The sequence below is a fragment of the Macrobrachium nipponense genome, chromosome 26, assembly GCF_015104395.2.
Source record: "Macrobrachium nipponense isolate FS-2020 chromosome 26, ASM1510439v2, whole genome shotgun sequence".
Taxonomy (NCBI): Eukaryota; Metazoa; Arthropoda; class Malacostraca; order Decapoda; family Palaemonidae; genus Macrobrachium; species Macrobrachium nipponense.
Genome location: NC_087215.1, coordinates 50874777 through 50901663, shown reverse-complemented (window position 1 = coordinate 50901663; position 26887 = coordinate 50874777). Strand labels below are relative to the sequence as shown.

General features: G+C 43.1%; 1 protein-coding gene across 3 annotated transcripts in view; it reads right to left on the bottom strand.

Moving 5' to 3' along the window:
• LOC135200273 (BTB/POZ domain-containing protein KCTD5-like) overlaps positions 1 to 26887 on the bottom strand; it is a 173988-nt gene that overhangs the window by 106233 nt on the left and 40868 nt on the right. For all 3 annotated transcript variants that reach the window (XM_064228762.1, XM_064228761.1, XM_064228760.1), the window contains exon 2: positions 15690 to 15798. In XM_064228762.1, the coding sequence (XP_064084832.1) occupies positions 15690 to 15798 (109 nt within the window). The remainder of the gene's footprint in view (positions 1 to 15689; positions 15799 to 26887) is intronic.

Below are 26887 nucleotides of genomic sequence, written 5' to 3'. Positions count from 1 at the left end.
GATCTTATCAAGTCATGGAGATCTTCATCTTCCGAGACGTTCAATCCCCTGTGCCTGAACACTGAAGATAGCATGTTCCTGTAACCCTTTATTGGTTGAGACTGCCAGACCATATCTTTCCCTCAGGAAAAGGAGGAAGTCTGCTATTTGGGTCACAGAGGTACTGGAGGAGGAAAGCTTCTGATTCCTGCACCAAAGTCGAAAAACATCCCACTTCGACTGGTAGACCCTGATGGTGGAAGGTCTTCGTGCATTGGCAATAGCCCTTGCAGTCTTTGCCAAAAAACCCTTCGCTCTGACCAGACTCTTGATAGTCTGAATCCAGTCAGACTGAGAGCGGGGAGGTTCTTGTGATACCTGTCGAAGTGGGGCTGTTTGAGCAAATCGATCCTTAGTGGCAGGGATCTTGGAATGTCTACTAACCATTCCAGTACCTCTGTGAACCAGTCTTGGGCGGGCCAGAACGGAGCTATCAAGGTCATTCTTGCTCCCTCCGATACTGGAAATTTCCTTAGCGTCTCTCCCAGAATCTTGAAAGGAGGGAATGCATAAAGATCTAGGTTCTTCCAGTCCAGCAGAAACGCATCTATCGCTACTGCTCTCGGGTCTGAGATCGGGGAGCAGTAAAGGTCTATCCTCGCGTTCTTGAAGGTCGCGAATAGATCCAAATGAGGTCTGTCCCACGTCCTCCACAGCTCCTGGCACACGTCCGAGTGAAGAGTCCACTCTGAGGGAAGGACCTGGTTTTTCCTGCTCAGAAGGTCGGCTCTGACATTTCTTTCTCCCTGTACGAATCTGGTGAGGAGTCTTATCCTCCTTTCCTCCGACCACAGAAGAAGCATTCTTGCTGTTTCGTACAGGGAGAAGGAGTGAGTCCCCCCCCCTGCTTCCTGATGTAAGCCAGGGCTGTGGTGTTGTCCGAGTTGATCTGAACCGCTGCCTTCTGGACGAGGGGCTCGAAAGCTTTTAGGGCTAACCAAACTGCCATCAACTCCTTTTTGTTGATGTGCCAGGACACCTGTTTCCCCTCCCAGGTGCCTGACACTTGTCTTGAACCTAGCGTCGCTCCCCAACCCGTGTCCGACGCGTCTGAAAATAACACTAGGTTGGGGTTCGGCATGTGTAGGGAAATACCTTCCGCGAAGCGAAGAGGGTCTGCCAACCAGAGGAGATCCTTCTTTATCTCGTTCGAGATCTTGAACCGGAATTCTAAATTCCTGAGAGAGATTGATACCAAGCTGTAGGGGGTGGGGGTGGGTTCAATCAAAGACCAGTCAAGAAAGTTCAGGACCTCAAAAACCCTGAACACGCCCTTCAGCAAATGGTCGACGATACTGGAGAAATCTGCCTGAGAGGAGGCAGGTACTCCCAGGCCCAGGACTTCTCCAGTCTCATACCAAACACTAGATTTCGACGCTAATCTTGCAGGGGGAAAACTGAATGCAGTTTTACCTCGCTCCTTTTTATCCTTCATCCACTCGTCCATCTTCGCGAGAGCTTTCTTGGCGGAAATGGAAAGGACCATCTTCGTAAAAGAAGACTTCTTCTGAGTCCTCCCACAAAGGAACTGGGACAGGGGAGAATGAGGGGCTGCGGGCTTAAAGTCTGTTTTGAAAACCTCTTGAAAAAGAAGCATAAGGTTCTTATAGTCTGAAGGGGGAGCTTGTTCTTTCGTCTCCTCCTCAGAAACTACTTCTAACATTTCCGATGGTTTATCCTTGTCTTGCTCCGTGTCGGATGATGTAGTAATCGCAATAGCAGGGGTGTTGCTGGTACCTATGCGTTTCTTAGAACTATCGTCAACTGGAACGTCACGCTTACGAGCGTCAGCGTCACGTTCATTTCTCGCACACGCACTGGCGTCATGCTCGGGAGCGTGACGCGCGTGTACGTCATGTTTGTGTGCTTTGCGAGCGTCACGCTTGTCCGCACGCTTCTTGCTGCTGACGCTTAGATTGTGAATGACTCGAACCGGTTGTCAGGGACCGAAGGATTCTGATTCTTCGCTACGAAGTTCGGGACGAAATAGAGCGTCACAGATCCCCATCCCTTGGAATGCTTGACGTCGAAGGAAAGACCATGAAGTTCCCCTACTCTCTTCGCCGATGCCAGGGCCAGCAAGAAGAGGGTCTTGAGGGTCAGATCCATGTCTGACGACTCTCGGAGTGGCTCAAAGGGACTTCGAGTCAGACTCCTAAGGACGAGAGTCACATCCCACCCCGGGGGCCTGAGTTCCCTGGGTGGGCAAGACCTCTCGGAGCTCCTCATTGGAAGGGAAATCTCGAACGAGTTCAAGATACAGTGGAACCTCGACATACAAAAGGCTCAACTTACAAAAAACTCGAGATACGAAAGCAAATACGAAAAATTTTACGGCTCTACATACGAAAATTGCTCAAGTTACGAAAGGTTGTTGCTGTAAAGTCCCAAGATTCGCCCGGACCACCGAGAACAATTTTAAAACTAGCGCCCCGCCAACTGAGTAAACTCGCCACCATCCTCCCGCTCTCCCATTGGTTCCTAATGCTAGTCACCCCATAAGATCCTGCTCTCCTATTGGTTAGCATCTACCCCTGGTGCTTTATGTATTCTATTGGTAAAAGGATGCTGTAAATTGAAAAACTTATTCATGCAATACATTTAATAAAAAAAACATTAGGTAAAGATAGAATAAAGAATAGAAATGAATGGTTATTATACTGTTTAGTAGTTTCAGTAGTTGAAGAGAGATAATGAAAATTTATGGCTTACTGTATACTAGGAAAGTGCTGGATGTAAACAAAAGTTAGGAAGTTTGTTTTTTTTGTTTTTTTTATGATAGTTAATGGTTACTTAATAATTATTTGAAATGAGTACATGCAATACATTTAACCCTTAAACGCCGAAGGGATATATTAAAAATAGTCTTCCGTGTGCCGGAGGGGTCTCGGAGTGAGCGTGGAAGCAGAAAAAATATTTTTTTCAAAAAATCACAGCGCGCTTAGTTTTCAAGATTAAGAGTTCATTTTTGGCTCCTTTTTTTGTCATCGCCTGAAGTTTAGTATGCAACCATAAGAAATGAAAAAAATTATCATTATCATATATAAATAATGTGATATATGATAGCGCGAAAACAAAATTTTATATATAATTGCATTCAAATCTTGTTATGCGCAAAACGGTTAAAGGTAACGATTTAATTTTTTTTTCGTTGTAATGTACACTAAATTGTGATCATTTTGGTCCAAACACATTGTAAAACGATAAAAGCTACACAGAGAAAATATTATCACAAAATGATGCATGAATTCGTAACGCGTGGATGTAAACAAATATTTTTTTCAAAAATTCTCCATAAATCTAAATATTGTCCTAGAGACTTCCAATTTGTTTTAAAATGAAGACAAATGATTGAATATTACTATACTGTAAGAGTATTAGCTTACAATTGCAGTTTTGGACCATATCTGACGAGTTAAAGTTGACCGAATGTAGAATTTTTTTATATATGCAATTATTTTAGAAATTAGAAAAGCTACAACCTTCAAATATTTTTCGTTTTATTCTACATAAAATTGCGCACATTTTCATATATAAAACTCTATGAAATGCCTAATATGAAATGGAGCAAAAATTTCGAGAAGGCGACGTACGCATTTCGGAGATTTGCAGCGGAGAATCCGCGCCCGGAGGGAAGGAAAGAAAGTTTTTTTTTTTTTTAAATTCACCATAAACCTTAATATTGTGCTAGAGACTTCAAATTTGTTTCAAGATGAAGATAAATGACTGAATATTACTAGACTATAAGAGTTTTAGCTTACAATTGCGTTTTTCAACCATTTCGGTAGAGTCAAAGTTGACCGAACGTGGTTTTTTTCCTATTTATCGTGATTTATATGCAAATATTTCAAAAATGAGAAAAGCTACAACCTTTAATTATTTTTCATTGTATTCTACATGAAATTGCGAATATTTTCATATATAAAACTTTATGTAACGGCTAATTTAAAATGGTGCAAACATTACCACAATCGCACGTATGATTTTTTCGGAAGAGTTACCTCGCGGACGTAAGGAAAATGTTATATTTTTCATAAATTCACCATAAATCGAAATATTGTGCTAGAGACTTCCAATTTGTTGCAAAATGAAGGTAAATGATTGAATATTACTACAATATAAAAGTTTTAGCTTACAATTGTGTTTTTCGACTATTTCGGTAGAGTCAAAGTTGACCAAAGGTTGAAAATTTGTCACTTCTCATTTTTTATATGAAAATATTTCAAAACTGATAAAAGCTACAATCATGGGTTGTTTTTAGTTGTATTGTGCATGAAATTGTGCACATTTCCATATATAAAACTTTATGTAACGGCTAATTTTAAAATGGTGCAAACATTACGACAATCGCACGTATGATTTTTTTCGGAAGTTACCGCACGGACGTAAGGAAAAAGTTTTTTCATAAATTCACCATAAATCGAAATATTGTGCTAGAGACTTCCAATTTGTTGCAAAATGAAGGTAAATGACTGAATATTACTAAAATATGAGAGTTTTAGCTTACAATTGCATTTTTTGCCATTTCAGTAGAGTCAAAGTTGACCGAAGGTTGAAATTTTGGCACTTATCGTTATTTATATGAAAATATCTCAAAACTGATAAATGCTACAATCATGAGTATTTTTTTTGTTGTATTGTACATAAAAATGCGCACATTTTCATATATAATACTCCATGTAATGGCTAATTTAAAATGGTACAAAAAATATGTCAAAGTGACGAAATAATTTCCGAGATGTGTCGCTGATACTTTTTAGTGCGGCAAGAAAGAAACTCGCACTTGCGCGCCTGCGTAACGATTGTAAACAAAACAACACCTTGATCCGTGAACTCCCAGCATCCCCCAAGGCGCGTGATTCAAGAGTTGTCGGCTGGTAGGCCTATAAGTATTTTTCCGCAAATTTTTAAAAAAAACTTTTGTATGTCGACGTAAAATACGTCCAGTCGGCACCCAAGAGACAAAAAATGTCGATGTAAAATACGTCCACTCGGCGTTTAAAGGTTAATAAAAAAAAATTGTGAATTAGATATCATAAAACATAAAATAAATCAGACTGCTATCATCGAAGCTGACAAATACGTATTTTCTAGAATTCTTCTTCTGTTTTAATATTACGTTACGTATATGTTTCATTATAGCTGTCAGTAACTCTGTATCTCCATTAGGTTAGGTAAGATAGAATAAAGAATAGAAATGAAAGGTTATTATACTGTTTGGTAGTTTCATTAGTTGAAGAGAGATACTAATGAAAATTTATGGCTTACTGTGTCCTAGGAAAAGTGATTGCTTGGCAATCGTTTGGTACTTGTAAGAGCTGAATGTAAACAAACAATTGGAAGGTTTTTTTGTTTGTTTGTTTGTGTATTATAGTTAATGATTAATTAATAATTATTTGAAATGAGTACATACTGATTATTTATACATTTTATTGGCATATTCTAAGCCTTTAGCTTCTTAGGTTTAGATGTCAGAATCATAGACAGGCTACAGTAGCAACCGCTAACATAGGCTAGGCTTATTGCTAAGGGACATATGCTAAAGTCCTAATATATGCAGTAAAAATGGGGTTGAACATTACATGCAACGGAATATTACTCAAGCATGTACAGTATTTTGCCTTTTTGGAGTCATATTTCTTCCATCGGATCAGCGTCGTAACCCTAGAACATGTGTTGTAGGCCTGGAAATATAATTTACTGGGGTATTTTTGTAGGGCTTGGAATGGATTAGGCATTTTACATGTAAAATGCGGTTCAAGATGCGAAAAACTCATGATACGAAAGCCGCCTCGGAACGGATTAATTTCGTATCTCGAGGTACCACTGTATCCACTCCCCTTAGTTACAGGACTAGGGCCAAGGCAGCTCTGTATCCTTTGACTGTGGGGACAGAGAGGAGCTTCTCTCGGCGAAGAAAAACAAGGAAATCCGCTACCTGCTGAAGAGTGGCTCTGAGAGGAGATAGACCTCGTCTACGACACCAACCACAGAAGACGACCCATTCTCCCTGGTACACAGCTGCAGAGGACTGTCTGATGTACCCAGCCATCTCTGTTGCTGCTTGGCGAGAAAAGCCTCTCACTCGCCAGAGATGGTGGATAACAGCCAGCCATGAAGACGAAGGGACTGGACTGACTGGTGGTACCATTCCACGTGTGGCTGGCAAAGAAGGTTGTGCCAAGGGGGAATCTCTCTCGGTGCTTCTGCAAGCAGAGCCAGCAGGTCCGGATACCAAATGGCCTGAGGCCATTTGGCCATTTGGGAGCAACCAGGATCACCCAGAGATTCGGGGTGACCAGCGCTCTGCTGATCACCTTGCGAATCAGACAGAACGGGGGAAAGGCGTAGACGAAGAGGTTGTCCCAAGGGAAGGATGGCAGGGAGGAGGGCTGGTGACGGTCGCTCCTTGAAGAAGTTGAAGGCAGAGTCTTTCCTCTGGGCTTCGACGAGGCGATCATCTTGGCCGCAGAGGAAGCGCTAACCAAACTCTTGGGCTTGGCCGCAGTAACTCGAGGCTGCCCAGACGCCTTCGAGACTGCCTGGTGGACTAAACGGTCACTGTCATCAGAGCGCCGTTGTTCCACCGCAGCGTCCACCATCTCTCCTGAGAAGAGAGAGGAGGAACTCCGCACCGGTCCGTTGCGAAGACCCAGAGCCGCCTCACGCCCAGCCGCCCTGGTCACTCGGGTGAGGAATGCGTCCCTAAGCCGAAGAACCAGGATGGCCCACAGGTTTGCTGTCTGGTGGGCTAGGCAGGAGATGGCTCTACCTCCAGACTGGCACAGTCTCCCAAAGCCAGGTCACCTTCAGGAGTGATGTTTCCCGAGGTGGCCACGACCTTAGACACTGTGAGGGACCACAGGTCTAGCCAGGAGACTGCTTGGAATGTCGCCATGGCAGTCGATTCCAAGGCGAGTGCCTCTTGCTGCGAGAACCATAGGTTCTCCGACAGGAGCTGCTGCAGAGACACCCCCGGAGTTAGTCTAGCTAGCTCTGGGTTAACCTGTTTGGGCGGCATAGGGTCCTCCAATGGCACGTAGAATCTTCTCTGTTGCAGTAGAAGAGGGGGAAGTAGCCTGGAAGACCTGCCAGACCGTAGTGAACCCTCCTGTCCGGAGACGAGAGCGTCCACCTGGCCCAGCACCGAGTCAGCCAGAGCAGATTGCGGCAGACCCACTGTCGTCCTGGGTTCCTTCTTAGGACCCCAGAACGACTCGAGCCTGGACGTAGGCTCAGAAGGTGGGAGCGGCGATCATTCCCCGAGGTCGTTGTGCTGACAAATCAGCGCAATAACCTCCAAAAGCGACCTCTGGATCTCGGGAGTGACTGCGTCCTGTGGAGTCGGACTGTCCAGTCCCTCCAGCAAGAGTGCCTCCCGAGACCCTCTTCCTTCAGAAGGAGGAACCGTAACAGACCCCTCCCGGTCTCCTCCGGCCACTTGCACATGCGATCTGGTCGGTCCTAAGACCGTGCCAAGCTCATAGGGCGTCGTGGTGGGACCGTGAGGAGCGCGCTTCCCACGATCACTCCAGTTTGCCTCACTCTTCCCGGTGTAACCCAAGGAAGTTGAAGGGATCGGAGAGGAAGACCTGACGCTTCCCCCTCGCCCACTGGCAGAACCGGTGTGCTTGAGGGGCTGCAGGCAATCGCCAACCCGCGGTGGCGATCGAGCTGCAGGCCTGGTTGCGCGGCTCTCTGGGGGAGAGCGGCTGGACCGAGAACAGCGGCTCCGGTCCCGAGTGTAAGAGGAGCTGCTGCTGGTCCCCCTACCCGCCCGGTCCCGGTGGGAGCGGCGGTCAGGGGACCGGCAAAGTCTGCTGTTGCGGTGGGAGCGGGGCCTGTCTTCATGGCGCGTCGTGCCACTGGAACCAGCTGAAGCCGGTTCCGGCGACCTAGGGGACCTCTTCCTTGCCTCAGCCTGCGGCCGGTCTGGTACCGTCGCGTCAACCCTGGGTACGAGCGGATCGTTACGAGAGCGATCACTGGTCTGGCGGGAGTCACCTGAGCGACTCTCACCAGTCTTCCGCTCCGTGCCTCGGTCCTGGCGCTGAACGAACTCGGAAGCCTGAGCCTTAGCTGCACGGTCACCTGCGGGCGACCGCACACCCGGTACCACTCGCGAACGATAGGCCTATTCTCTTGTCCATGGCATTTATTTCACTCACTCTTTTAGCTGTACACAGGGCTACTAGGAATAAGGTCTTTCTCGTCAAATCTCTCAACGATGCTCTTTGCAACGGCTCACACGGAGTTACCGACAACCACTTAAGTACTATACTATCTAGGTTCCAAGATAATATCTTCGAACCTTTGGGTTTTTCTATATCGAAGTACTTAATGAGATCTGCAAGATCTCTATTCGACGACACTTCCAATCCTCAGTGCTTGAAAACAGATCCCAACATCGCCTTATAGCCTTTGATGGTCGCAGTAGACAGATTTCTATCTGTTCTCAAATATAAAAGAAAATCTGCTATTTCTGTTATAGTTGTTTTAGAAGACGAAACATTATGCTCTTAACACCAGGCTCTAAACACAGCCCACTTTGACTGATAGACTTTACTTGAAGATTCCCTTCTGCACTGCGCAATAGCTCTCGCCGCTTGTCTTGAAAACCCCTTCGCTCGTAAGAGTTGTCGGACAGTCTGTAAGCGGTTAGAGACAGAGTGGATAGTCCTTGATGGAACCTCCTGAAGTGGGGTTGTCTGAGTAGATCTGTTCTCTGAGTAAGTAACCTTAGCTAATCCACAAGAAGATCTAAAAGATCTGGAAACCATTCCTGCGCTGGCCAGAATGGAGCAATGAGAGTCATCGAAACGTTGTGATGCGTTCCAAATTTGTTGATGACTTCTCTCACCATCTTGAATGGAGGAAAAGCGTACAAGTCTTTGTTCGACCAGTCCAAAAGTATCACATCTGTCGACCATGCTTTCGGGTCTGGGGCTGGTGAACAGTAAAGGGGGAGATGATGGTTTCTTGCTGTGGCAAACAGATCTATCATAGGTTTCCCCCAGAGTTTCCACAATTCGAGGCATACCACTGGGTTCATCATCCATTCCGTGTGAAGTACTTGCCTCCTGCGGCTCAGTTCGTCCACAAGAACATTTGAGTTTCCCCTGAACGAACCTCAGAATTAATGTGGTTTGATTCCAATTCGCCCATACCAGCAGGCTCCTTGCTGTCTCGCAAAGAGAAAACGAGTGTGTCCCTCCTTGTTTCTTTATGTAGGAGAGCGCTATCGTGCTGTCCGAGTGTATCGCCACTACTTTGTTGCGAACTTCGTCCGCAAACTTCAGCAATCCCCAGTGGATGGCGGTCAGTTCCTTCTGATTTATATGCCACTGTTTTTGTTCTGCATTCCAAACGCCTGATACATACTTATTTTTCCCCCAGAATCGCTCCCCAACCTTGATCTGATGCATCTGAAAAGAACACTAGGTTGGGGCTCTGCGGGAGGAGGGATCTCCCTTCCTTAAGTCTTTCTCTTAACTTCCACCATTGCAGGTCCTCCTTTATTTCCTGTGTGATAGGGAACACAAAAGAGTTCGGAAACTTCTTTCTGTTCCAATTCGCTCTGAGGAAGAACTGTAGGTTCCTCATATGCAGTCTCCCTAGTGTCACAAACTGTTCTATTGAGGATAGAGTGCCCAAAAGACTTATCCATTCCTTTGCAGAGCATTCCTGGAGAACTAAAAATTTTTCTACCTTCTGTAGGCACGACTCGATTCTTTGTGGGGATGGAAAAGCCTGAAAACTCACTGAGTTGATCCTTATCCCCAAATAGACTAATTCCTAACTGGGGAGTAACTGTGACTTTCGCCTGTTTATTAACAGTCCTAGATCCTGAGCTAAAGTCAGTGTTTTCTGAGGGTCCTCCGTGCACCTATACTTTGTTTATGACCGGAGAAGCCAATCGTCCAAGTAAAGGGATATCTCTAGCACTCAGGTGAACACTTGTGGTGTGGTTGAAAGCCCGAAACACAGCGCTCTGAACTGGTATGTTTTGTCCCTGAAGACAAAACGCAGAAACCCCTTTGATTATTGGTGTAATGGGATGTGCAAATATATATCCTCCATATTGATGGAGATCATCCAATCCCCTTGACGGATTGATGAAAGGACAGACTGATTCGTCTCCATCTTGAACTTTGTCTTTTGCACATAAAAGTTCAGAGTGCTTACGTCCAATACGGGTCTCCATCCCCCCGATGACTTGGGGACAACGAACAGATGACTGTAAAACCCTGGTGTTAGTGGCTCCTCAACTAACTCTATTGCTTTCTTTTGCAAGAGACGAAACCTCTTCTGAAAGAGCGATGAACTTCTTTGAATTTTCTGAGTAAGCTGTCAAAGCTATCGGAGAGCATGATAACGGTGGCTTTCTCTTGAACGGAATATCGTATCCTTCTCTTAAAACCTTTACGATCCAAGGTTCCGTCCCTCTTGCTTCCCATTCTTCCCAAAACTGATGGAGCCTCGCTCCTACTGGCGCACGAAGGACTGATACACTACTTCTTGGTCGAGGGATTGGTTGAGGATTTTTTAATAGATTTAAGGGTGACCCGTGTTCTGCCCCTTGATCTTGGGAAATATCTACCGAACCCCCTGCCCCGAAAGGGCTGGCGAGGGGCGTACACTAGGGATATTTTCTCTAGTCCGTTTAGTGGATTGCGAGAGAAGATCCTGTGTTGCTTTCTTCTGCAATTCGGAGGCAACTAGCACTACTGTCTCTTCTGGAAACGTGTTCCTTATCCAAGGGCGAATACAACAAGGCAGACTTTTGGGTACGAGATACTCCCTTGGATGTAAAAGAACACCATAGTTCTCTCTTCTTTAGGATACCTAAAATGAAGAGGGAGGCTAGTTCCACGGAACCGTCTCTCATACCCTTATCTAAATAGGAGATCACTCCCGAAATGTCTGTAAAAGCTTCCTCACTCAACATTGAATAGCTCTTCTGTTTACGTCCCAAGGCTCCTACTGTCCAGTCCAGGAAACTAAAAAGTTTGAATACCTTAAAGATATTCTTAATGAGGTGGTCTAATTCTGACGCCGTAAACATTACCTTGGCCGAGTTGAAAGCCAATCTTCTCACCGAGTCAATAAGCACGGAGAAGTCTCCCTGGGCAGAGGAAGACACACCCAAAGAGAGAGCTTCTCCGGTTTCGTAACACAAGTGTCTCCTAGTTGAAAGACGAGAAGGAGGGAAGCAGAAGTTGACCTTGCCTTGAACCCTCTTATCCTCAAGCCAAAGGTTAATTTCCTTTAATGCTTTTTGAGCCGAAAAGGACAGTACTAGTTTCGGTAATTTCCTGGAGTCTTCCTGGTTGTCCCTCATGTAAGAAGACACTGGAGACAGGGGGGTTACTGGCGAGAATGAATCTGAAAAATTGTCTACAAAGTAAAAAAGCAAGGCTTTGTAGGCAGTGAGAGAAGACTCTTTATCCTCCTCTTCTCCTTTCTCTTCTTCTTCGGCTGAAGAAATAGGTGATAAGGTCTCTACAGGTTGGATAGGGGGCCCTACAGATTGAATAAAGCCCAAAATGCTGTCTAACTTATTCTGGATGGCTGACAGAGAATGATCGGGGGCAGCCATCACCTGAAGTCCTGTCGGTAGGCCCGAAGCTGAAATTGATGACATACACTGTCCGAGCGCTTCAGACTGGTCCCTCTATGCACTTGGTTGCATATATACCTGTGGATGCTCGGGCACTAGTGGGCGTTCGGGTGCTAGCAGACACTCGGGCACTAGCGGATGCTTGGTTGCAATTGTATTCCTGGGCGCCAATGGACGCTCGGGAGCCAAACGTTGTTCTAGCGTCGCCGCGGAAGATCCGGGTGCCAAAGGCTGCTCTGGCAAGCGGGTTTTTATGCTCCGAACGCTGAAGATGTCTCCCAGGAGTCTCGGGAATTACAGGAGGGACTGATGGCAGTCTTACCTGTCCTTCAGTATTACAGGTGCGCACCGGTGCTGAAGACATCTCCAGAAGTCTACTCTTCCCCGTACTCTTCACTTCTGAACGTCTGCTAGAGGAAGACTTTCTCGACAACGACTTCGACTTAGAGGATGTGATCCTCTCACTACGACGTCCTTCTCCTGCCGTATCCTGAGAGAATCTCTCTGGAGAGTCCCAAAAACTACACGAAGGCTGTTCCTTCCGTAAAGGGCTAGCCTTTTAACAGGGGACTTGAGAGAGAGACAACTTACAAGCCCTCCTTTTCAATGGACAGGACTTGTCATGGAATTGCCACTGGCATCTGAGAGAGGACTCCCCGGAGATGGAAGCACTAGACGACAGCGGTACTCCTTTAGAGACGCCTTTCCAATGGCACTCTGTTGCGATCTGGGATTTGTCAACAGAATCGCCTGAGGGGGCGACTGCTCGTGGGCAGACCCCACTAACCTCCCTTGGGCTACCAGTATGCCTCCTCCCAGGTTCTGGGGAGTTTGACAGGGACCTTTGCCTAGGAGAATCAGTGGGCCAAACAGTCACCTCCTCCACCAGACTTACACTTGCACTCACTTCACCACTTACCTTGTCCATTAGGGTTTTCACGGACGCTCCTAATTTCTCCATTGCTTGGAGCATGATCGAAAATTTCTGATCGACTCTTGCCTCTAAATTGGCCACAGCATCGGGTACGGGTGGGAGAGAGCCAAGATTAGGACTGGGAATGACAGGTGGAGGGAAGGTTCAGAAAGAGACAAATTATCATAAGACAATTCCTGACTAATTAAGCTTTTGGCTTTGGCTCTAGAAGCCGCTTTTCTCTTTTTATCTCTCTCTAACTTGTTCGTGTAACTAGTCAAGATCTTCCATGTTCTTTGATCCCAATTAATACATTCCCCACAAGTTTGATCTGGTGTACAAGTCTGTCCCCTGCAACCTGTGCAAATTAAATGTGGATCATTACCTGCTTTAGCGATCCTAGTATTGCAGCCTTTACTACAATACCTAATCCCAGATGAACTAGTGTCTGACATTATGTAGACCAATTCAAAACAAGTGAATTTCAGTGCAAAAGTATTTAAAACTATTTCAATTCCTAAATAGCTATCAGCAAAAACAAAACTTCCAATATTCAGAGTACTTCACCAAATAACTCCAACAATGAGCAACGGCAAAGAATTCCAAAAATTCCGCTACTACTGAAACTGTGTTGACAGTACCAGCCGGCAGAAACAACTGATTTTCGGACGGTGTTGGTTCCTCACTCCCCAGATAGTGGGCAGGGGTATCACCTGACCAAAACAAACTAGCGTTCCACAAATTTCAAAAATTCTAGCTGCCGATGGTTTTAGAAACTACGTATAGCTATGTAACTACTTGGTAAGTTGCATACATAAAACTTGGATCTAAGGAATCAGTATGCTAGGCTGTCTAGCATACTGTGTAAGTTTGAGAAGTTGTGGAATAGTGATCACCTGACAGCTTAAAGGGAAAGACACTATAGCAGGTTAACCATTGTGATCGCCCTTTTAGAGCGGGTGATATTGTCCTTGTTTATTTGGGAACATCTTCATGTAAATGGTGGCCATTAAGTCGAATACAAAAGCTCATACCTGGTACAAATGGTGTTGTACAAATTATACCATAAGAGTCTGAATAAAGTGGTACCCCTTAAGGTTGATATGTCAGAAGATACTCCTCAGTTTAGTAATGAAAATGCAAGTTTGCTCCCTGTACCACATCCTGTAGTACCTCCACCACCGGAGTCCCTACCTCAATGTCGTCCTATGAGCCAAGTGAAGGGAGCTGATTGGTGAGGATTTACAATGAACATGATCTTTGTAACACATTTGTTTCAGGTACATATTTCTTTTGTGGGTGATTTACTATACAGTATTGGTTGATTATTTTTGTTGAGGAAGAATGTCGAGAAATTTATATTCTCTCCATTTTTCTGAACCACTGTTGTTGGGGTTCAAAAAAATTTATGGGGTTGGAGCATTAACATATGCCAAAATATCTGAAGGTTTTCAGATTGTTGTCAAAATTTGTTTTAAGTATTTTGTACATTCAAGAATGGCAGTTTTCATTTTTCCTTTCTAAAGGAAATGCGATTACTTTGATACTCTCTTAGTAACTAATGTATTTAAAACTAGCAATTATCCCTTCTGTCGGTGGAATGGTTACGCATGCGCCTACCGTACTCAACTCTATGCTTTTTTGACAGGAAGATGTGAGACGTTCAAGAGCTCCAGCTGTGAAAGGGAGAGTATCCTCGTTCCTTTGGGTCCAGTTCATGGCGTTTATTCTTAAGCGTACTTCAACAACCAATGGAACCTAACAGAAAAACTTTGTAACCTTCAGTTTAGTTTTGTGTTAACTCTTCATTTGTGCTAGTTTGTTATTGTTTGTTAATGTTACCATAACTGTAGTTTGTGTAATTCTTATTCAATTATGGTTTATCATAATTTTTGATTTGCTAGTTAGCTGAATGTGAGTGTTTGTTTTTCCTTACTTTGTCTCTATTTGTTTTAAGTTCATTAGCATTAAAAGTTCTTTACTTGTTTGTATTAAATTGCTTAAATTTTACAAAGCGACTGACTCTGAGACCCCCTTTTTCCCCCCTTTGAATTAGTTAAGGCCGGTACCTAATTAGGTATGTATGCCCTTGGGTAGGTAATTGTATCCCAAGGTGATCTGAAAATAGGTCACGTCAAGTCTCCCTAAACTAAGGGTGTTCAAGGTTTTACTGTTCAGAGAGGGAGGAACAGGCCGATTAAACTCAACCTGTGCATATCGAGTAATAATTTCCCACAGTTCCCTGACCAATTCCAACAAACCTTGTACTGACCAAAATAAGCTTTTCCTGAACCAATAGGAGAGTGAAAAGTTGAAAAACAAAATCTCAATACTAACTAAAGCATTAGCAGACGAAAAGTCTACACTGAGTATGAATAATTACATACAAAGGAACCTGGAGAAATGGGGAGAAATGACAGGCTGGTGACCTGAACTAACTACATACATATGGTTACTTTTGCATCTTTCTGCTTCCAATCTCTTCCAATACTAACAAACTTAAGCAGAAAGTCCTTTGAACATCCCTACTTCCTCACATCTACTCTTAAAATCACACTTATACCGCTTCAGCTGATACAAACAGTGTGTATCTCCTAAAAAAATCAACATCCTGCTAACACAATCATTCCTACAGAACCTGACATTCTTAAATCTTGATTCCACTGGAAGGCCTCCTTGGAAAAATAAATGTACAGTGCCATGATAGCAACAAACAGCCATGAAATACCAACATGCACCTATACACAATGGCAGCTAGAAGAATTCTGACACGAGAAAAAACATTCAAAACATACCTTGTGGAGAACAGGTGCACTACTAGAAAGTCATCCGGGCAGCCATTCGATCTCTTGTTTGAATGCTGACTTGCCTACTGGCAAGAGATATAAGCTAACTTAAACAGTAGGTAAGTTTCATTCAAAATAAAGACCATTATTAGATGGACAGACCTGGGATCAGAAAATGTGCAGCCAACCAAACTGAACTCTGATGTGAGTGCTGGAAAGACACTGGCACACCTGCAGGCAATAATAATGTGTCACGTTTTTGTATGAAAACATATCTATACCAAGTTAAGTTGCCTTCAAGCATCACTTCTCAAAGAATGCAAACTCTCACCTTCTTCTGCTAGGTCCTTATTTATCACTAACTTTCCATGGCGTAGATAATTTAAGACAGGACTAAAGTACGTTGGATCTCTGTCAATCAGGTAGGCACCAGTTTCATCCTGAAAAAAGATTACTATTATTTTCAAGATCAACAAAATTTTGCTATAACAGGTCTTGGCTCACTAGAAATAATAACAAACATGCTGTTGCTAGCCACATAAAACCCTCAACACAACATATGGAATCTAAAATTAGATATGAAGACTAATTTTCTAGATCCTGAGGTGGCAATCAAGGATACACATTTCTCATACTAGTAATAAATCCTCTGTAATTTATAGTGTGCCTGCCAAAGCTTTATTTGTTGCAGATGAGGGATCATTAGAAAGTCTCTGAAGTCACGAATCACCAGAAGTCTTACAAGGTGATTGAACTCTGTTGATTCTAAACTTGTGCAACTCTACACAAGAACTGTGGTAACAGAAATAACTGCAACATTAGTGTTAGGCTGCCAAAGTTATCTAAAAAGACACAACCTTTTGAACAGAAAATTTAGACTAAGATTTGGCTTTACATTATATTGCAACATCTGACAAATCACAAGTACTAATAAGTTCAGCAAATCAGTGAACTGATTTCCAAACCATTACCAATGGCTAAAATACAACTAGCTCAGGGTAGTAACTTATTTGACTAGCAACCAAGTATACAATAACTAAGACTATCCTAATAACTACAATGCCTGGTCACTGAGCAAGCTAGCCTAATTGGTTAGTTTAGTAAACTAGGCAAAAAATAAAAGTGAAGTGAATGTGTGAGTGACCGCCACAAGTTTGTGAACCTTCAGAAATCAGTAGCAAAAATAACTGAACTGTTATCATTTAGGTTTATCTCTTAATAAATATATGCTATCCTATAACATGTTTTTCAAGACTAATGTAACTTCCTTGCAACTGAATACGTTGAATACTAAGACAGTCCCAGTAACTACAATGCCATCTGGTTACTGAACAGGCTAGCCTACTTGGATAGTTTAGCAAACTAGCCAAAAAATAAAGGTGAAGTGAATGTGAGTGACAGCCACACGTTTGTGAACCTTCAGAAATCAGTAGCAAGAAAAATTGAACAGTTATGATTTAGGTTTATTTTTTAATAAATACATGCTAGTCCTATAACAAAATGTTTTCCAAGACTAATGTAACTTTCCTGCAACTGAATATAATGAATATGATGATTTTGATCTTGTTTCTAATTGAGAGAACGTACAATGTTCATCATAAGCAACTCAACTCGGTGCCAGCTATTACACTATCATATTTTAGAAGATGAAACATATTCACACGGTTCAAGTACACAGGGCCCATTGACTTGAAATTCAAGCTTCCAAAGAAAGTTGGTTTCAACCTTCCACTGCAGACCCCATACTACAGCAGTAACTCGACATAATGCAGAGCAAGTGATTTTCCATCACCCTGGGAGACGCGCAAACTCGCAACATCTGAGCAGCATGCCACAACACAAACCACCATACCAGCAGACCAGGTAAAACTGTGTTTAATCCCTATACATCTTATTTTTTTTTTAATATTTTGGGGGAACTGGAACGCATTAATTGTATTTACATTCTTCCTTATGGGAATTATTGTTTCAGTTTTCATGCACTTTGGATTTCGTGGGAGGTTCTGGAACAGATTAGTATGTACGAATCATGGAAACTGAGGTTCCACTGTACCTTTATTTGCTATGGAGAAAATATTGGCTAGGAAATATAGTACTGCTAAATTGAAGCTGCAGTTGTAGCTGAACCTAAGAAAACATTTCACACTGCTAATGACTATTAATTATCGTCCATCAGCAACATGGATGAAACACGACCACAAATAATAGTGGAGAAAAATGAAGTTTTTATTGTAAAACTAATATTGTAATACCTACCTGAACACCTGAATGATTCCCACCCTCCTCCCCTCTCATACAGAGTTATTGAGTTATGATTGACGTGAGAGGGCAGGTGTGACCGGCCCGTGAGGCAGGGCTACTAGCGGTGGGCTGGTAACTAGGTAACGAGGGTGTTTGCCAGGAGATTGGCAACACTGATCGTTTATTTTAACCAAAGATTTGGTAAATTTTTAATAAATGATGGTTCGGGCTGGTAAGTGACCAGGGCTAGTTCAGGTGTTCAGGTAGGTATTACAATATTAGTTTTACAATAAAAACTTCATATTGCAATACACCCCCTGAACACCTGAACTAGCCCGATTAACAACATTAATTTGGAGGTGGGGAATCAAATCTGCCCGGCCCTCCACTGTACTAGTTGTCAGTCAATATAATTGAGTACGCGAGTCAGTCTCAAGTTCATTTGTCACTCGTCCAAGCTAATCTCCCATGTGTGGCCTTCTAGGCCTGCCATATGTGGAGGGAAAAACTCCCTGCACCTCTACCCTAAGGTCAAAACTCATTGAGTGCGGAAGGGATACAAACCTGTTTCCTCTCAGCTGGCTATGTGCCTCACCTGAGTAGAGGAAAAACTGAAGACCTCCCATGTGGCTCTGGCCTATCATGTAGGAGAATCTGAAGACTCCATTGCTCCTCGGCTCTCATGTATGGAGGGAATCTGAAGACCTCCCATGTGGCTCTCGGCCTTCATGTATGGAGGGAATCTGAAGACCTCCCATGTGGGCTCCAGCCTCCTCATGTATGGAGGGAACTGAGACCTCATATGTGGCCTTAGGCCTCTCATGTACGGAGGAGACAACGGTGTCGTCGATCGTAGTGATGTCCTCTCTTGTAGTGTTGTACCTGCCTGTCTGTACTCTGCCTGGTTGGCACTTGGAAGAATACTCTCAGATAGACCCAGACATGTTCTTTCCTATCTTTCCTAATACTTAAAATCCTCTTGTGATATATCATATCATGAATACCTTATACATATTCCGAATATTCGCTCCCTACTCTAATACTAACTCAGACAGCAAGATTGTTGGGTTTAAAAATAGAATTTAGGCCAAAGGCCGAGTATTGGGACCTATGAGGTCAGTCAGCGCTGAAGGGAAATTGAGAAAGTTTGAAAAGGTGTGAAAGGAAGAAAAACCTCTGTTGCACAATGAGTCCAGTGTTAGGAGAGCGTGGAAAATAGGATGAGAGAATATGGAGAGATATGAAATCAGAAAAGTGAGAGAGAGAGAGAGAGAGGATAGAGAGAGAGAGAGAGAGAGAAACCAATCGGCTCGGATAAGATAGAATATAAAATCGAGAGAGAGAGAAGAAGAGACAATAGTCTAGGATAAAAGAAGAGATATCAGGGAAAAGAGAGAGAGAGAGATAAAATCAGGAGAGAGAGAGAGAGAAATTACGATCGTCTAATATCTCCACCTCCGCAAATTGCAGCAAGTTAAAAGGGTATTATCTTAACGATAATACTCGTATAACTCCGTACAGCTATGAACAACCGAACGAGAACTTGTTGCTAATGCGATCGACTCCTATAACAACATCACTTTATTGTATTGATCAGCGTGTGACAGTAATCGAATCCGATAGCAACATCCGTTATTGTATTCATCCGCGTGGGACGGTAATTACTGTATTCATGTTATAAATGCAGCTGAAGCTAATAAGGCAAAATTACGTTCATCAGCAACCTGGACAGAAGTCCGAGCTTATGTATGAATTCCAACGCAGCGTGGTAAAAGAAACTAATAGCATGAAAGAGCTCATTACTGTTGTTTTCACACAGACAAAGGATTAATAACGTATATAAAGTGTAAGGTTCGTAATACCTATGAAAACGAGTGAAAAACGAACGGAATCCTAAATTTAACGCCATCTAACCCGAGGGAAAAACTAGCTTCCGATGAGACGTATCAGTCAAATTTTGGTCTTAAATTACATCGTAAGACGAACAGTATGACTTCGTTACATAAGTTAAGTATCCAGATATTCAATAATATGCTAACTAAGGACAAAAACATTAGCCGAGACCAAGTGATATGGTTGAATCTGAAGCCAAGGAGAAAAAAAAAAAATAGACTAGCCGGCATCCTTGTCTGTCTAAACCACACCTCCTTACAATAGTGCTGTTTGACGACAAGCTAGTGTAATTATAATTTAATTGAAAAGTAATAAAATAATATTTAAAGGTAATTAAATTAACTTTATTAGGCCTAATATTAAATTTCAGTTGTCATTGTAATTTGATAATACGACTGGTAATAATTTGTAACTGTAATTGACATCAGCTCAATGTAAATACTGACGGCAATAGTTTGTTAAACGTATGAAGACGTCATGCATACAAATTCCTTATATCTGACATCTGTTTATATGCCCCAAGATAGATACCTCATTGACTATATTAAATGTTAACATAGTTGAAGACACGTCTCCTTTAAGACGTTTGTACAAACTTGGCATAAGTGAGAGTGTTGTTACGTTAGTTATTTTAGTCAATCAGGAGAGAATGAGATGGATACGGCGACGCAAACCCGTATTCGTCATCCGCTGATTCCAGCGTGAATGACTGCCGAGTTTAGTGTTTTATACTACGCCAATATGATGATACACATAATACAATTATAATGCTTTAGTCGGACAGAATCCGATCTTCATTCTGTTCGATTACATTCATATTAATTATCCTCAGATCGATTCTCGTTCGTTTTCAATTACACCTGTATTGAATTATCCGAAGTCAAGATTGCCTTAAGCCTACAGCGTTAGCCAAAATAAAAATAACTACCGATATGTTGTACAGCGAATACTTTAGGTTAGGCTAGGCTACTGAATATGCATACGATATATCATCGTGAACACTAGGCTAACCGTAGTTAATTTTATTCGATTTCTCTTCATACTGAATATCGTAAGTCAATATGCATTGAACGGAGAATTAGTTGATATTAACAATTATCGTATCGTATACGTAGAGGAAAGTAACCTTAAAGACGAAGGAGCATATCTGAAAGACCAACCCTGGCCTAAAAGCTTCTGATGCAAGGAACTCGAAGCAGGAAAAAGCCTAAAGATGCTCTAAGGACACTGTGCCTCTAAAAACTACTACTTTTAATAGAAAACCGACCCGAAGAAGCCTGCACTTCTCTTCCTAAACTAAACACTATGTAGCCTATTATCCCTACTCGTCTATATCTGACCTAAGTTTTATCATCCTGAGAACTTACACATCGAGGGAAGGGGAATCTGCTGCCAACACTGCCTGCTCCGCGCCAGGGGGGGACGGCGGATCCTGCCCGTGGGCTTGCGGATCCCCATAACCCCCAGCACCGGTTAGGGCTGATTCTGGAACAGGCAGGGGAGCTGGAAAAGAACGATTAGTAATTTCAGTATCCCTATTGCTCGATCTATCCTCACATAATCTTGACCTAAAATCGGTAACAGAGATGTCATCGAGGGAAGGGGAATCTGCTGCCAACACTGCCTGCTCCGCGCCAGGGGGGACGGCGGATCCTGCCCGTGGGCTTGCGGATCCCCATAACCCCCAGCACCGGTTAGGGCTGATTCTGGAACAGGCAGGGGAGCTGGAACAGAACGATTAGTAATTTCAGTATCCCTGATTGCTCTTGATCTATCCTCCACATAATCTTGACATAAAATCGGTAACAGATGTCATACTCGATGTCAGCGTACTCTCAAGTCTCTTAAAGAGCACTGTCTCTAAGTCTTTATCTTGATCTACGTTAGTCTCTTCCTGCCTACAGTTACTTCTTAATACGAGACCTTTCCTATGTTTGAGATACCCTAACATCTGGTCCAAAGACCACTCCTGACATTCCAAACATCTGGTCTTTACATTATATTGAACAGGCCTACAATTTACGCATAAGGAATGACTATCGTGTCATAGGGTACTCATCCTTTTCTTGCATTGTTGGCAAAGACGATACGTTGTTGAACTCCCGCTCGTCGTTTTCTGTGATGTCGTGGCCGAGGATGCAGTAGTCGTTGTCGTAGCCTGTGTTGTTTCTTCCTTTGCAGAATCAATGTCTAATGACAAGGTATTAAGAGCAATCCAACCGTAATCCAAAGGGATGCGTAATTCGTCACCAAATTCAATCAAATCAAAGGTGCAAATGAAGGCCGGGCAAGACCAAAAAGGAGTTCGCTGTGGATACATCTGTACTCCACCGCGAACGATAAGTGATTGACGTGAGAGGGCAGGTGTGACCGGCCCGTGAGGCAGGGCTACTAGCGGTGGGCTGGTAACTAGGTAACGAGGGTGTTTGCCAGGAGATTGGCAACACTGATCGTTTATTTTAACCAAAGATTTGGTAAATTTTTAATAAATGATGGTTCGGGCTGGTAAGTGACCAGGGCTAGTTCAGGTGTTCAGGGGGTGTATTGCAATAAGTACTTTAATCAATAATACTGACCATGAAAAAATGATATTGTTATTGTACAATAAGGTTTCATACACACTTACCTGGCAGATATATACTTAGCTATAGACTCCGTCGTCCCCGATAGAAATTCGAATTTCGCGGCACACGCTACAGGTAGGTAGGTCAGGTGATCTACCGCCCCGCCGCTGGTGGCAGGAATAGGAACCATACCTTCTAGAACCAGATTTTCTCTTCCACCTGTCTCCTGAGGGGAGGCTGGGTGGGCCATTCAATCGTATATATCTGCCAGGTAAGTATGTATGAAACTTTATTGTACAATAACAATATCATTGTCATACATTCAACTTCCCTGTCAGATATATACTTAGCTGATTGGCACCTTTGGCGGAGGGTAAGAGACAGCTAATTACTGATTAGACAGGTAAACAATATACGTTGTAGGTAATAAATAAATAAAACCTTGGTTCCTATGTGTTTAGACGAAGGCTCGACTTCCTAGCTATTGCTAGTAGTCTGCTTCGTCTCAAGAGCCTCAGCGAGGATGTGACCTATGGCTAAGAGTTCTTGTAGATCTGTCAATGGGGTCTTATCCACTTACTCGACAGAATCTAATGGTCATTTGTCAATGGGGTCTTATCCACTTACATGACAATACATCTATGCCTAGGGGCATAATAAGGAGCACAACACCGATCCCGATCACCTGATCCTAACACGAGGGTTTGTGCTTAGTTTGAAAAGAGCTATCCCCAAACTCCTTTCAAACAAACCAAAGAAAAAAACACTATGTTTACATAAAAATTAACTCACTTAGTTAAGGATCAGTGTCGGCTCCCTATCCCAGCAACGTATCCGTAGACACGTAAAACCAAGAGAGAAGGATCTCTCGTAGGTCAACTTGACCTCCTTCATGCAAAGGGAAGTCAACACAGAGTTGCATCTCCCGTAAGTTACAGCTAATATGTCCTTCACGACATATTGTTATGTAACGAACAAGAATTCATAAAAGCTCGCACTTCAAGCGCTTTTAATTCTCAGCTGTTTGAAGGAATCATCAAGTTATTCATGAAGTGCTTTAGCGATCACACTTATTTCAAAGAAGACCAGGGCTTCCTTTGAAATGGATCTTTTCTGGATGAAACCTAGAGCCTGGCTTGCGCCTGGGTGGCGCCTCGTGTCTGGCTGGCGCCTGCCTGACACTTGGTTGGCGCCTAACTCCTGGAAGGCGCTTTTCGCCTGACTCATGGCTGGCGCCTCGCGCCTGGAAATAGCTTCGCGCCTGGTTCCAGACTGGCACTATTTGGCGCCTGGCACCTGGCTGACTCCTCTCCACTTGCTGGAGCTTCAAGCTTGGTAGAGTCTCGAGGATGTCTGGTGATGCCCACATCGGACACTCTTATCTGTCCGATTTGTTCGCCTCTAGCGCATCTGCGCTAGGTTGGAGGCCCCCTCTTTCTCTTCATCAGACAATGACAGTGTTTCTTGAAACTGTCTGCCTCTGGCGTTTTTTACGCCTGTTTTGGCATATGGCACCTGGTTGGCGCTACATTGTCCAAAAGTCCTGAACATCCACAATAGTTTATCAGGAGACTGGAGAAGAGTGGAAGAAGTTCTTCCACTTTGAGCTTTGGCCTCTCCGGCAAGGGGAGGTGATTGTAATCAGCTACATCCAGTAGACGATAGGATATCTAACCGTACGAGAGATAAGAGTCTTCCTCCGAGGAGGGTCCTTCTTGAATACTTCCGTGCTCACGAGATCTCTTCTTACATGTTGAAGGGGTGTCTCGTTGCAGAATCTTCCCTATCCTTGCCCGAAGGAAGGGAAGAAGCCTGGAAGTCGAAGGAGACTCCGAGCTGAAATTGGGAGTACTCCTGATTTCTAGCTCTTTATTGTATCCCTCTGAACACCTTCTGGGAAGCATTTCGAGCCGTCATCGCATTCCAAAGACTCTGTAGGCAAACATTTGAACCCTTCTACTGTAGATGAAAACGTAAGTAACCTGCCTGGACAACGAAACCTCTATCTGAAAACATTGAATCAGGAATAGGGGGTTTTAGTTCTTTTGCCAGACATACTATGCTGGCAAGAACCCATTGCCTAATCTCCATAGAATCTGATGCGAGATTCCAATGCTCAAATAATTCACTTGCCTTCTTGATCGTTTAGGACCAAGAGAAACAAAGAATTCCCTCATAAAAATTTCTCAAAGAAGTTTGATGAGGAGCAGTTCCATCTTGTCGGAACATAGAATCTGTGGCCACAAAAAAGATCCCATTAGAAGTACATGATATCCTACTCTTGTCATATTGAGGTATCGTATAAGATCCCGAATATCTTAATCCTCTGCTATCTCCAATCCCTTTATAGAGACAGAGTATAGCCTTTTACTGCGTTCTTTGATAGCAGATATATACAAAGGGGATTCTTCCCTCTGAAAGGGAAGAAAAAACCGCTATGTGGTTCACAGAGGTATCGGAAGAGGACAGTTTCCTCATTCCCTTCACAGAGGTATCGGAAGAGGACAGTTTCCTCATTCCCTCTAGCACGATCTGCAGCAATTCTATATCTTGTCCATGACTATTGCCATTTACCTTGAAAAATCCTCTCATTCATGTCCACTTCTGGTCAGTCTGCATGCAGACAGACTCAGAGTGGAGAGGTTGTTAAGGTCCATTTATAATAGATGCTGATAGAATATTCAGACTGTCTTGGAAAAGACTTCCAAAACATGCTGTGAGAAGAACGTGACCTCTGTGAATCCAACTTCTCTAAGGCCAAAATGAGGCATAAAGTATTATCCTCTCTTTCTTTGACGCCCTTTATCTTAAATTCTGTAAAGAATTTATATATTTAGGGGAAAAAAGACTAAAGTTTATTCCCCTTTCTATAAAATAAAGATGGCATATATTGCTACCTCTCTTGGTTCGAGGAAAAGGAAGCAGTCTACAGGAAGACTGTTCGTCTTCTACCTTGCTAAGAGATCTATGAAAAAGACTTTTCGCAGGTTCTCACAACTCTTTGCAATAAATGTTAAGACATACTTTAACAGTTATTATCGTCGATCGAGAAGGTTCTCACGGATATGCAAAATCTTGCATCGAACCTCTTAAGGATCGTTAAATTTCCTGTCTGTTTTCCAAATAGGTTCTCTTTGTTAACGCGAACAGGAGCGAAAAAAGAGATTCTCGATGCGCTTTGCGATATGAGAGAGTCGTGGAATTGGCCTAAGTGATTAAATGGGTAACGAAATCAGGAACGAATCTTGCCGTTACCGAGCGTGCTGTCTAAGAGGCTACTGGACTCTTAGGTTAATAACTCGCTAAAACGAGAAAATATCTTGGATGGTGCTCTTGGCTCATTGCGCCAGGCTGGCGCTTTTTGGCGCATTGCGCCAGGTTGGCGCTTTTGCGCTTTGCGCCAGGCTGGCGCTTTCTTCTAATTCTCTTTATGTTATGTGCCAGAACATCTGTGCCTTTATTGTACCCGACATCCTTTCACATGTTAATTTCGTTCTTAGTAGGAAAAAACTCTTATATACGTAGTATAGTCCATTCAGGGAAACCATTTCTGCCACAAAGAGAATGTTTCCCATCCCACTCATCCATCTTCTCTTGAGCAATATCCGATTCTAAAAAGGTTGTGTGCGTTTCTCGAAAGACTTGACCATACCGTAGTCTTAAAGTGAATTCTCTACTACATCCATCTTCTCACTAAGCATGTATTCTAATAAGCCATGCTTTCGTAAGCATGAGAGCATTATATAATATAATGTTCTGCTGCGTTAGAATCCTTTAATAATGTTACCTACGGTAAACAGCATTGAAAGGTTATAATATCTTTCTTATTGAAAGCTTATTAGCAAAAGGCAGACAATATTTTATTTATGTTAGCTTAACTATCCCCTCCATTCGAGACTAAGTCCATGATTGTAGGGGGAATATACGGTTAACCATTCGATCATGTTGGAGAGAGAGATGTAACCGAATGCTCATGACCGAGAACTGGATGGTACTGTATTGGCCTTAGAATGACAGCCCGGCCGTCTCGCTCGCTGCCTGGCTGCATTCATCATGAGTTGCCAGTTACTTCATTTAATGAAGGAATATAATAAAATTATTCTCGAGCCTAAGGAAGCTATTAATAATGCAAATTTAAGCCAAACAACCTTTGTTAAATACCGAAGCTGAGTAGGTATTGTCGTAACAAACCTTTTAAGCGAAGTCCTTACCAGGAAAATCCTGTAAGGATATAGATAATTCTGTAGCGAACCACAAAGGCAACTATGGTATGCGTATATGACTTGTCATTCAGTAGTCGTATACAGCAAGTCTTGCTACTACATTCTTTCCTCTCCGATTGAGATAGAGAATGGAAATCTTGCCCTCTTCGTTCTTTTCGTCAATAAACACGAATTAGTATTAGTCGAAAGAGATCGCAATGAAAACTCTAGGATCGAAGAGAATCCCTCAAATTTTTATTCTCTTGGATATAAGGCTGTATTCTACGCCTCTATTATCTGGAAGAGCCTCTAATCAATGAATGAGAGCTCGTACGAATCTTGTTCAATTTGCAAACGATTGCCACTCTTTCTGTAAATGGTTGGTTGCATTATTTTAGAAGGGGGACGATTTTAATATCGTCTTATTAGTAATGAACTAATTTTTTCCAATAAAAAAGGTCGCTAAGGTCTTATAAACTGAGAGACCTGCCCCCTTATTGGCTTCCAATTCCGATCTATCTTCCATTTCCTGTCCATCAAGTTGGGAGAAGAATGAGCAACCGGAGGAAAGCGCCTGCTTTCGTAAGGTGAAGAGCTTTTAGCAGCGCCTAAGTTCAGGCGCTTTGCGC